Source organism: Leptidea sinapis, chromosome 5, assembly GCF_905404315.1.
Source record: "Leptidea sinapis chromosome 5, ilLepSina1.1, whole genome shotgun sequence".
Classification (NCBI taxonomy): Eukaryota; Metazoa; Arthropoda; class Insecta; order Lepidoptera; family Pieridae; genus Leptidea; species Leptidea sinapis.
The window spans coordinates 5,447,666-5,460,884 of record NC_066269.1 but is presented as its reverse complement, the minus strand read 5'-3'; the positions used below and the strand labels follow the sequence as shown (position 1 = coordinate 5,460,884).

The 13,219-nt window shown below is 34.6% G+C and overlaps 2 protein-coding genes across 2 annotated transcripts in view; both read left to right on the top strand.

Moving 5' to 3' along the window:
• LOC126964587 (CDGSH iron-sulfur domain-containing protein 3, mitochondrial) lies at positions 1–1,064 on the top strand. Its single transcript, XM_050807784.1, has 3 exons — positions 1–231; positions 301–527; positions 868–1,064. Exons 1-3 carry the CDS (start codon positions 175–177, stop codon positions 998–1,000), a joined length of 417 nt encoding a protein of 138 aa, XP_050663741.1. The 5' UTR covers positions 1–174; the 3' UTR covers positions 1,001–1,064.
• A 1,621-nt stretch (positions 1,065–2,685) lies between these two features.
• LOC126964594 (cytochrome b5-like) overlaps positions 2,686–13,219 on the top strand; it is a 33,882-nt gene continuing 23,348 nt past the window's right edge. The window contains exons 1-2 of the mRNA XM_050807794.1: positions 2,686–3,065; positions 10,389–10,477. Of these exons, the coding sequence (XP_050663751.1) occupies positions 2,949–3,065; positions 10,389–10,477 (206 nt within the window). The 5' untranslated portion in view covers positions 2,686–2,948. The remainder of the gene's footprint in view (positions 3,066–10,388; positions 10,478–13,219) is intronic.

Sequence of the window (13,219 nt, the reverse complement as noted above, 5' to 3'; positions counted from 1 at the left end):
TTCTCTTTGGTGAGGCAAGATACGTCATACGACATAATAATATTATTTAATATTTATGATTATCTGAAAGTTAGTATAGTAATTAAATTAATAGAGTTGGTATAATGTAATAGATAGAAATTAAAAATATTCAATGCTAAACAGTATCACAAACTTTTAAAGGTTAAATTAAAAATGTTTACCAAGAAGGTTATACCATTACATGTATTGGCAAGATGGTCAATCAAAACGGTATGTTTATTTAATGTTGTTTTTCTGATGGTCATTGTAAAAGTCGAAAAATAAAAATTACATTTTCAGGCTGGTTATGTCACTAAAGCTCCGAAACCAGAAATACCTAATAATTCGTTAGCATCTGTTTATTCAGCTAATGAACAGAAAATTAATGGAATTGTATATGACAAGAAGCCGTTTAAGGTTAAGTTAGAGGCTGGGAAGAATTATTTGTGGTGTCTTTGTGGTCGTTCAAAATCCCAACCTCTGTGTGATGGGACACATAGAGATATTTATCTTAAAATTACGCAAAGGTGACTGAAACTAAATAGTAATTTAATAACATTAAGTTAAGAAATAACAATCTTATATTTTACAAAACTACAAAAGACATGGTGCTAAATATATAAATATTATCTATAACCTTTTAACAAAATTAATTTACAATATGTATGTTAGAAAACAGTATTGTTGTAGTAAAAAATAGTAAAAGCTATGTAATATGTTATGATGGTATCATAAAAATATTTAACATTATACCATTAATATTATAGAGCTTTAAAATGTTAACATTAGTTATAAATGTGTATATATTTTTTTAATTTAAACATAGTGTAGGTGTATGTTATAATACAATAATATATTTATTTACAGACCTATAAGGTTTAAAGTGGAACAAACTAAGGAATACTGGCTATGTAATTGTAAACAAACAAAGAACAGGCCATTTTGTGATGGAACTCACAAACAACCGGAGATACAGACAGCCTCCACTATAAGAGTGTGATGTTCTTTCGCTATTGGTGTATAATTATAGTTTATAGTGTAAGTAAATAAAGTGATAGAAATAATGAATGTCTATTATTGTTAGCTTATTTATTTAGATCACATATTATGTGGAAAATACATACTTCTTGGACTACTGATTTCTCCAAAAGACAACATAAAAAAAGATACTGAAAATTAAAAAAATACTGGGGGCTTAAAGAGATAATGAAGGACAAAAGCTTACATAATTCAACCTAAAGCAAAGTATTATAAAGTAGTATACATGCATCCTACCAGTTTTAGTATACCAAAGTGAAAAATAAGGTTAAACAAAAAACATAATGAATAAACTATTCATATGTTAGCACACCATGGAAAGAAGTTTCATAGTGATCAAAATAATGGACATAGTATGGAATAGCAGCATCAGATCAATGCAAAACTTTAGAATATAACCCGGAAAATAGGAATACAAAAGTGTAAATGGGATATGATTAGATAAACAGACAAATGGAGTAAATTAGTCACCCAGTGGTACCCAAGGAATAGAAAAAGAAATAGGGGCAGACCACAGAGTAGTGGGGATGATGATATAAGACAGGTTACAGGAACAGGCTGGGCTAGAGTAGCCACAGAAAGGCAGAAATGGAGAATATTGGTGGAGACCTTTGCCAACTGGCAACTGGACATGCACATATGGAGAAAAAGTAATATTTACTAATGATAAACTGTCCAATTAAAACACATCCCTATAGTTACTTCTTCTTGCAATGTCTAACCATTGCCAGGTCGCGAGTGAAGTGCCTATCAGGTGTCCACATCACAGAACCAGCAACCCAAGCCGTTTGGCACTTAAGTCAGCATATCCGAATAGGATGTTCCATTTTTGCATCCTTCCCTTTCATATGAAAACCTCTTTCATCCGCGGAAAAATCACTTTGACTAAATTACAAAATTTCTTAATTGTTACTTATTATTACTACTAAACTGTTGCTGGTACTGAATTGTATTTTTTGTTTAATATATATTGGATATTGTTTTTAATTAATTTTATGGAAATTTTAAAGAATGACAAGTTTAGGGTTTGTACACAAAACTGCGATGCGACGCGATGCGATTTCGCAACGCAGAAAATTACGACACAAATTGCTGCGATGCGATTTCGTGCGGCAAGGCGTCTCCCAGGGTGACCATTCCTTCGACGACCGTTAACCGTACTAAACGTATTTTGAATTGAAAACGTTCGTGACATGGATCGTAAAAAGAAGTGTGCACTTTTATTATTGCTTAGGAGATACAGGAAAAAGAAACAAAGAAGATTTTGGGTTCACATCGCAGGAATGCGCGATGCGAATCTATTTGCAAGTTCTTGCGATGGGTAGAGGGAGCTCGCAGATTTTTGCGATGCGACGTCGCCTCGCAGTTTTGTAATCAAGTTCGAAATTCGAATTTCCCGCCTGCTTCATTTGTGATCTTTTTTTTCAGTTTTTTCGAATTAGGTTCCTAGCTGTTATACACTATCCGTCCAAAAATGCGAGACAGGTGAATTACCAGTGTTTAATTGTTACTCTACGACATTTGACAAGTCGATATTCAGACTATTCGATTCTAATTTCTATAGTCAACGTCATGTGACGTTTGCATTTAGTGTCAAATGTCAATGACTACCTACCTATCAGTCACTTTAGTATGTTCTCAGTAAGAACTAAGAACGTAGTGTTTAATAGTCTATCAGACAACAAGCAGCAGCTAAGAAGACAATTCATATTAATTCAATTCGATAATCATATCGTGGAAAATTATTAACTTCTCAGAAAAAAACTAATTAATATTTGTTGTGCTACAAAATTTGTAATATTACTTAGCTACTTATTACGTAAATAATTAATATTGGGTTTTTGGTAGTGTGGAACCAAAAAAATTTTAAGGTTTTGGTTAGGTACTTTGTGTTTTTACAAAGATTCGTCATGCAAGACCAAGTTAAGCTATTTACTCGCGAAGAACTCAAGGCCCGCAATACTGAAACCGACTGTATACTTATAATTCATAATGGAGTTTATAATGTCACAGAGTTCCTGGAAGAGGTAAGAATTTTATTTTTTTGATATAAATATTATATTTGTACGTTTAACAAGTGTGCACAGCCTGCTTTTAGTTATTGAAATTTTAAAACTTCTTATTGATGTTGAGCAACTGCAATATGAGACAGAACTCACCACTATGGTATGTCTGTGGCAAATAGCAATCACCCAATCCATGGTGTTAACGAATATAAAAATATTTATAAAGTCATTTATGCTATACTACTACTAACATGGGAGATATAAATTTAGTAAATAATAAGCATATCTTCACCTTACAAAAGATACTAGATACAAAGTCAACTTCGTAAAGTGGTAGGCATTCAGATTTAAATTTATTATTATTTGGTATTATTACTTATATTTACAACTAGCTGACCCGGCAAACGTTGTTTTGCCATATAAAGTATAATTCATGCGATAGTTTTATAAGTAATAAGATATTGCCTATATAATAGCCTGTACATCATTTTGTTCTATTGTCAATAGTTTTTGCAGCGCACGCAAAAATAGGTTTTCGATTTTACACCTTGTGTTACAAAATAGCAATTTTATTACGGATCCCTAATTTTGAAAAAAAAACATAGCCTATAGCCTTCCTCGATAAATGGACTACCCAACACTGAAAGAATCATTCAAATCGGACCAGTAGTACCAGAGATTAGCGCGTTCAAACAAACACTGCAGCTTTATAATATTAGTATAGATTACTGGAAAATTCACTAAAGTCCATACATTCCTAAATAGAATATAAAACTAACTAGTTATTGCATACTGTCAATCCTTATAGTAAAACAATCAGTGATACTATAAATTTGTGTGTTTAGCAAGGTACTGTTAGCTCACTTCCACAGTGGGCTAACAGTACATACACTGCAAATTATATTAATGTTGGTGTTACAATTTGGTGGCATGTTTTGGGTGGTTATGATGGAAATAACCACTTCTGATAAGTAGTATTTGTTGAATGTGAAAGTAATTATAAAATAAGTATAGTGGAAACACTTCGCGTCTTGAATATTTTTCAAGATTGCTGAAAAAAGTGGATGACAGAGCTAAGACTAGATCCTGAACATTCAAAATGCCATCTAAAGCTGGAGTAGGTTTAGTTCACATACATCTTGTAATAGCTGTACAAGACCAATCATTGGAAGTGTCGTAGTTTGTTATTTACAGCTCGTATGTTTAGGCCACCAGACTACTGCACTATAACATATAACACATTGTAGTATCACAGCTCTGTAAAAGCCATGTTATCTAGGATAAGACCTGTCTTATATATCATTCCACTGCATTACAAGAGGGGGATATAGAGGCCATATTTGTTTTAACGTTGATGTACATATTTTCTAAATAAAAAAACGTACATACTTTGAAAAAATGTAGAAATGCACTATCAATGATAAATGAATCTAGGTTATTGGTTATCACGGGCTACTATCTATAACTTGATGATTATGGCACACCTATTTTGTGTGATGAGGTGAGTGGCTAACCCTGCTATCCCAACTCCTCAAGGTCTCTACTAAAACTCTGATGTTACCCATGACCTTGGGGAGAATCCTTAGTGACCCCATTTGTTTAACCCCATATATGGTCAGACTAGAATGATGTGTGGCACCATCTCTTCTGCCTCCAACCAGGCTCTGCATATTAGACTGTCCTTGACATCTATATATTATTACATGAGTTATCTTACATAACCTTGGTCATGGGAGTTTTAAACACTTGCGAGAGAGTTTAATGCCTATTAGAGGTAGAGCTTCTTTTACTTGACTGCACCCACTCACTTCCGTCCAGTATTTATTATGTAGTTCCTTGGTGTGTTGTTGTATGACCGTTGCAAGCCATCTAGAGCCCAGCTCTAAGTCTATTCTACGTCTCTACATCCGCTTGATACTATGTTTTGTTACAGCCTGTACATTTAAATTATATTAAAAAGAACATTTCAGAAATTAATTTATTAAACAGTTAATGAACCTATTCTATTGTCATCTGTTTATCATACAATGACATAAAATGATGTTTATTGAAATTTGGCCCATTTATAAACTTTCTAACCAAATTTCTTTGTTTTTAGATAGTTCATGAATGAAGTATTTATTAATTAACTAATGTTTCAATTATCTTTTATATATAACGAATCTTAATTGCTTTGTAATAATAAACTGAGACCCTAATAATTAAATTAATTCATATTCATTAATTAATTGAATCAATTAGGGCATGGATATTTTGAATTTTCATACCAAGCTCTGCTGTACTGATTGTTGGCAGATCACAGCACTAGTCCAATGTGTTAGTGAAAGCAACAACTGACTGCAAAAAATATTATTATTGGAACCTTGGTTGCGTTCCTACATATAAAGGATCCGAAATAAAACTGCCTCGGAAGTTCTGGACGTTGTCGAAAGCCTGTCGTCTCTTAGTAACCTCAACAAGCCGTCAATGCCGCTACACATGAGGAATGACACCGTCGGCCATACGGCAAAAGCTTTTTGCCTCCAACTGGACTCTTAACGACGATGGATACACCCCGCCGACCATCTCTTGTCAGTATTCTATGCCGGAAGTACAGTTCAGACAGGAAACTTTTCGGCGAGCTCTGTTTTCCTTGAACGTAGAAAATCGAGTGGGCGGGTGGCGTTAAGATATAGACATAATATTTTATTAACAAAAAGAAATAACAAATATTTTTTTCCCAAGTTAAAACTCTTATAACACATAACTAATTATGAATTGTAATGAGTACTTACTTTTAATACCGTTCAGCATATTCTGCAACAGGTACTGCTGCTGCAACGCTGGTTTTGAGCCAATCTATTGCGACACAGATCGCGAAGTGGTTCCGAAATGTTTGAACATATTTTAAATATATTACATACAACACTTAAAAGAAAATATACAAAAATTATAAATAAAATATGACACAATAGTAAAAAATTAACGATCATACGCATATTAGTTGCGCTTAAAATACTATAACTACCCGCATATCACAGAATTTTATTGTTTTATTATGTAACTGGACACAGTTTTGCTATCTATTTGTAAATCTTTTTGGTATTTTAGTAAGTAAATAACTTTTATATTTTAATTTAAAACTATGTATTACTTCCATCGTGCTTATAACTGGTGCTCCTGAGTTGACGCCCGCGGCCCGTGCTAAGGCGTTTATTCCGGCACTCATATTCAAAAGGCGTAGTCCCGGAACTGTTGGAAGTCAGCCCTTGTCCATTCGATCCAAAAAAAGAGACAGTTCGGATGCTGTTAACTCCAGGCATATTGCTATTACCTCCCTGCTCGCCAAAATCATGCAGCGCATTATTCAACTGCGTTTGTTATACCTAGACCACCAGTTGGTCGACGACTGACAGTACGGCTTTCAACATGGTCATTAGGCGGTTGAACTTTTGGTATACCTAACATATAGATGTGTGGTGGCTATTAAAAGCAAGGGAGAATACTTGGCAGTCGTGTATGACACGATACGCGTCTCTCAAAACTTCCACCAGCAGCTTCCTCACTGGGCGCAGCATACAGGTCCGAAAGCCCGCAAACAATGGAGTTCCCCACGGCTGTGAGCTATCCCTTAGAGTGTTTATTCTGCATATCATCAATATACGATATGTTGGATGTCTACAACATGTATTGCCATGCGAATGATATCAATTTTCGAATGAGTAGTAGTTTTTGACGTTAAATAATTAATATGTAAAGTCATAAGTGATTTCAAATTCCATTAACTACGGAGAAAAAAATTGAATATTTTACAACCAAGTCGACAAAACATAAATTTATACGGCTTACGCTAAACCTTAAGAGATGTATAGAAATAATGTACAATAATTTGTAATACTTCTTAAATAGTATAGAAGCGTTGGTATATCTCATCTCATAACTCACAATAAACCATTTCTCTTATTCAAACTAACAAAAATTGCGTTTCTTGCTAAGTTATTCAAACTCTTATTATGTATTTATAATCATTATTAGGTATAATAAATATGATAATATTCTTAAGCGTTTAATTTAAATTATAATTGACTGCTATCTTTTGTGGTTTATCTAAGGCTTTTGACTGTGTTAAACGTTCAACACTGGTCACGATGCTATGCAAGTATGGCGTAAAAGATGCTGCGCTTGATCTTCTGTTTTTATATTTGAACAACAGAATATAAAAAGATGATGGGAACGGCAGGAGTTCTCTTGGGACTCCTCTCAGTATGGGGATACCCCAAGGATCTATTATTTTACTGTTCTTTATCTTGATTTACATAAACGATTTACCTCATCTTGAAGAAAAAAATCGGATTAGCTACTTATTTTTTTGTGAATTACACTTCAGTCATATTCAGAGTTAAAAGAAACCAAGTTAGGTATGACGAAGTAAATAATGTTCTATATGACATCATGTACTGGTCTAGCGCTAATAACCTAATTGTTAATTTATTGTTAAGAAAACGAAATATATAAAATTGACCGTTTCAGTCGTCTAAAATGTGGATGCTAGTGTTAAACGGAGAGTTGATAAGACCGGTGGAATCTGATGCACACTTAACATGAGCTACTGCATCATCAGGAAACTCCATAAAACCATTGTGTTTCCACACTCTATACAACATTCTGCACACACCGTTTTAAATACCAACAACGCTGATATAATGTGAAATAGGTCTGGTGTTGCAGGAGAGGATGGCGACGGAGATCACTTAACATGAGGGTGATTCGCATGCTCGATGTAGCAATAGAAGTGTTCTACTCTTAAATAATATTAAAGATTAATTCGTCTTGTGACGAGACACCACAACATAATTGACATCTCATAATATTAATGTGACCCCACCCACCGACGTTCTCCAAGTACATTCCCGTCCGCACGACAGCCACATTCCTAATAGAACATTCCAGTGAGATTGCTGCCAAAGTAGGGCAAATCGATGCAATCAACCCGTGACGTTATGCGCGGAGCACCCCCGACTACGTAATAGATAGTTCCACATTAACACGAGGACGCTCTTTGGAATTTGAATACGGAATAATATAGTATGCCCACCCTTACTAGTATAAATAAAATGTTACAATTGGTATAGTGTCATGGTATACAATTTGTAACAATATTTGGTTATAGTACTACTACTACTTTGTCCAAAAAGTATCGGCAAAAGATCGATAATAATACACAAAATATTAGTTATTCATTCAATTTTATGTGCTATATTTTATGGGCTTCAGAGTTAGCTTCTTTTGAAATGATACACTTACGCCAACGAATAATCAAATAATTTTTCATCAGTCAAAACATTATTAAAGGCTGTAGTTCTCGTCGCGAACCCTCCTTTATGTCTTCTACCGAATGGAAACAGGTGCCACGAAGTGGTAATTTGAATTTAGGAAAAAGAAATAAGTCGTTAGGACCCATATCTGGTGAATAAAAGGTAGTTGCCTGATGCTATTTGTTGAGTTTTTGGTCAAAAATTCGTTCACAATGATAGCCATGTGCGAAGATGCGTTATCGTGGTGCAAAATCAAAACCATTGCCATGGAGTCGAATATCAACCGCCAGATCTTGGGATACCTAAAGGATCAACTGATCAGCGACTCTCAGTACGGCTTCCGTCAAGTTTCTTCAGCTTGTGATCTTCTTGTATATCTCACCCATAATGGGTGCAAGTGGTTGAGTCGATGGGGCTCGTCTTACCTCCTCTCTCGACGATACAGCGAATGCTTCCCACGCCGGTCGTGCCAACATCCCTCGGGATAGTGTCGACGAGAACCGGAACAAATTATGTTAACGTCTGGTATTCCACAAACACGCTTTTTGTGAGGAACTTCTTGCCTCGTACAGCCACTTTGTGAAATCGATTACTGGCTTCAGTTTTCCCGAACGGATACGACTCAGCATAGAACATACCCACCTTAAAGGCCGGCACCGCATCTCTTGACCCCTGGTTTGGCGGATGTCCATGGGTGGTTGGCTCTCCACTTCCCACTTATATTAAAAAAAAAAGAATATGAGTATTCCGACGAAATCGAATCGTCATTTGAGATTGAACCTTGTCCGAACCTAATTGCAAAATTTGAATACGCTCAAAGTCAATGTCAAACAAACTTTATTCAATTAGTCTTAAAGTAAGTGTTTTTGAATCGTCATTAAAGATATTTAGGTAATTTGAATTACGGAATACAATGGCTGTAGTATACATGGTAACAAATTAGTTTGTAGGTTTAAATATAATATTTGAATTTGTTTGCATAAAATATTTGAATCGAGTTTAAATAATATCAATTATTTCATAAAAACAAAGAAGAAACTGAAGGTATAAGTATAAATTATCGTATAATATTGGATGCATTAACTTAACATAGATCAACCTTTAAAATGATAGTCGTGACTACTGTCATAATTATTAGCAATCGCATCAAACAAATACAATGATTTATTAACAGGTCTACCTGGCACAACAAGCAGAACCCGTCCACGAGTTGACAGACTAGCCACCGTTCCTCCTTATTCCCAAGTTTGTTAAGTTGTTCGTTAGTAATATTAAGTTAGCTATTTAAGTATATCACAGTCCAGATTCGAGGGTAGAAGATAAAATTTAATAGGACAGTGTTAGAAGTTTACTTGTGTCTTGTTATTTAATGTTAGCGAAGCTGCGAACAGGCAAGATTTGTCGAAGATTTGATGTCGTGTTATGTCATAATCGCTTTAACTTGAGTGAATCAACGCCAGTAGGGAAAATGTTCTACTAACAAATACTTTGCCCTTCCTATGAAAATTGCACAATTACAATGAAAGAAACAATTTGTTATTTTTTTAGAGTGATAACGCTCACTTCTGGGATTAATTACAATAATCAAAATTTGTGAACGATGCGAGACTCAAACTTCCGACCTGCGCGAGGCCTCTTCCATCTAAGCCAAGCGTTCGAGGCCCGTATCGTTAGCATAAAACTGTCTTGTTCAACTTTCAAGCCACAACCTGAACATATAATATTTATCAACGATATGTCACTCGAACCGTTGGCTCAGTTGGAAGTGCGCTCGCACTGAGCGCGAGAAATTGCAGGTTCGAGTCCCGCATCGTTCACAAATTTTATTTGTGTAACGAAAGGTACAGTTAGGTAGGTCCACCAGAAATTGGCGTGACGTGTCACTTACTGTCTTTTATGACTTCGTTTGTGTACCTATCGAAAATTCTTTATCTCTCCCTTCCTTCATTATAAGGTGGTTTGTACCACCTGCAGGCTCAGTGATCAGTGGATTCTTATTCTGTTCAATATGTCCAGACCAGATGTATTAAGCACTATATTTGTTGTTCAGCATCCCGGCGGCCTCGAAGTTCTCATGGAGCTGGCCGGAAAGGATGCGAGCGAGGCCTTCGAGGATGTCAGCCACAGCTCCGACGCGAGGTGAGTTATGCGTGCTGAGGAGGATAGTACACCGTCATGACTGTCCATCCGTTTCGAAGACGTCCTCTGCTGGACAAAGGCCACCCCCAACGATCGCCATGACGATCGGTCCTGCGCTGCCCTCATCCAACCTACTCCAGCGATCTTGACCAGATCGTCAATCCATCTTGTGGGGGCCTATCATCACTACGTCTTCCGCCATTCTAGGACTTTACTGCGCCAACTGCCATCTCGTCACTATACATGAAAGTCGGCACTAGTCATAAATAATATTTAAGTATAGTATAATGGGTGTTAGGGCTATAGACTTACGGGCTGTTTTCATTTTTTTTATTTTCATTTCGTCAAACGGAACTATTGAATGCGAGGCTGCCAGACCAATCTGCCAGATAAGTCCTCTAGAAATTAAATATAGTGATTGTAAAACGCAATCTGTTATATCTGGAACTTTTATGTAGCCATTAATTTATCTAGCCTATGGCAATCTGCAACTTTATCTGGACATTGTGAAACAGCCCTTTAGAATAATACTAGAACTACTACGACTATACATACTACTTATACTACACCATAATATGGTGATGCGTGATCAATTTTGATTGGTGGGATGTGTGAGTTAATTAGTGGTTCTATTCTATTCTTCCTACTGTGGCTTCTGTGGAAGACACACCACAGATTTGCCAGTATCACGTTAAAGTAGCTATGAGTATGTGTCTCCTTTACATAAAGTTTTATTTTCTTATAATATCTGAAACAAATAATATACATGCTATTACACTATAAAAGGACATACACATATAGAATTACTTAAATTATTAATTAATATAAGTACTTAATGATATTTAATGATCTCTTATTCTAAGTTTATTTAATATTCAAAACACTATGGAGCTATAAATGTCAAACGTGACTGATTGTTAATGACTTGTCAATATAAATTGGATACAGTAACAATATATTATCTTTCTGTATCTCCTAAGAGATGTGATTCTCTCTTTGCATGCTTTGTTTGTTTATATTCACTGGTATATTCTAAGTCTGTGAATAGAACAATCATTTTAAATAATTATAGGTATTCTGACAGTTGACATCAACTGTCCTAGGGCGGATTGCACCAAAATTCCAGTTAATGTTCCTATTAAGGTTAACTATTGGTTCACATCGACAAATTACGTTGCATCATCATACAATTAGTTATCGTTAAAGTAATTAAGATTGCTAGTGAAATGAGGCGCATATCTGCTTAAAATACGTGGGCAGTATTTTCTCATATGACAATAGTTTAACGAAATGATGTGTTGACAATTGATAGCTGTTATTGTTATTCACGATATGACAGATAAGTGTGTATTCGGCGCAGTTATTTGGTTTTATTGGGTGTTTTCGCTGTATATATGTATAATTGTTAATTATTGGTTATTGTTTTGTATCTATAGAATTATTATAAGTAGTAGAGAATTATGATGTAAGAACAAAAATCCTCAAATGATGCGTTTGAGAAATTTTTGTGAATTTCGTCTTACCTATTTTTCCGGATGACTTTCTACAACCTTTCTTGGAGCAATGACATAATTAGAACTCTAAATAAAAATAATAAATAAAAAACGGAATAATTATTTTTAAAATAAAATTCAAGAACACAAATTTTAATTCAACTGACAGATCACAGACATGTATGCGTAGGTGTTTGACAATAACTTTAACGCTTAATCCAGGGGTTATTGTTACCGTATAAAACTTATGTCATTTTAACGAGCGTATGATGGTGCAACTCATTTTAAAGCTACATCGTTAATTGAATTTGAAGTTAAACGAATGATTAAACGTGGGATGATGCAACCCTCCCCTCATATCATGTTTTTAAACAGGCGTTTTTTTGTATTATTCGATTAGGTTCGGTACCTACTAGAGTTGAGACGTACTAGGCAAAATGCAATACTAGGTATGACGGTGTCTGTGACTCAAAAGTAACAGCGACAAATACCTGTTACAAAATACTAGCTGTTATTTTAATACTATCTGTGATAATATACTAGCTACTGTAGTGAGGCGTATATTTTTCGTTCTTTGGTGTTACTTTTTAGCGCCATCTATACGTATTACATCGAACTTTCTCTTGTGGTAACTTCGAATTTCAAAAGTTCTGTTTAGGTAAAGCTGTACAGACCTATTAATTATTTTTATAGTTTTGATGTAATAAAAATAATCATTATAATTTCGTATTCATTATGTTTCAATACTACCTATGCTTAAACAGTGATCCTTACCTAGTACACAATAAAAATGTGCCCTTATCATACGAATAATTCAACAATAAAGTAGAAATAAACATCATAAAAATATATTATTCAGTAGGTACTATCAAATTATCAATATAGGTTTTTTCTTTCGAAGAGGTGAGCCGTATTTTCCTACTCGTAGGCACAATATAACTGTGAATAAAAACGATTACGAAAAATGATATCAGAGACAGGGTCTTCCATTTGAAATTTACTTCAATATTTTAATTAGGTACCTACCTATCTAATCTTAACAATTGTATGTTAAATAAATGTATGAAAGTGATGTATCTAGTATTTACAAATGTGTCTAAAAGAAAAATATTCAGTAAACAGGGTTTTTCTTATCCCATATATTTTAAAAGAATAGTTGAACCATAACTATTTTATTACCTATTGAATTAAAAATAATATAACAGACCTACAAATCACACAATTATAGCTGTATCAAAATGCTGTTAAA

Excerpts from the sequence above, each read along its gene's own strand:
- LOC126964587 (XM_050807784.1), top strand. The coding sequence starts at position 175 with ATGTTTACCAAGAAGGTTATACCATTACATGTATTGGCAAGATGGTCA. Across the intron at positions 232-300 it reads CAAGATGGTCAATCAAAACG|GCTGGTTATGTCACTAAAGC; the intron begins GTATGTTTATTT and ends TTACATTTTCAG. Across the intron at positions 528-867 it reads TATCTTAAAATTACGCAAAG|ACCTATAAGGTTTAAAGTGG; the intron begins GTGACTGAAACT and ends ATTTATTTACAG.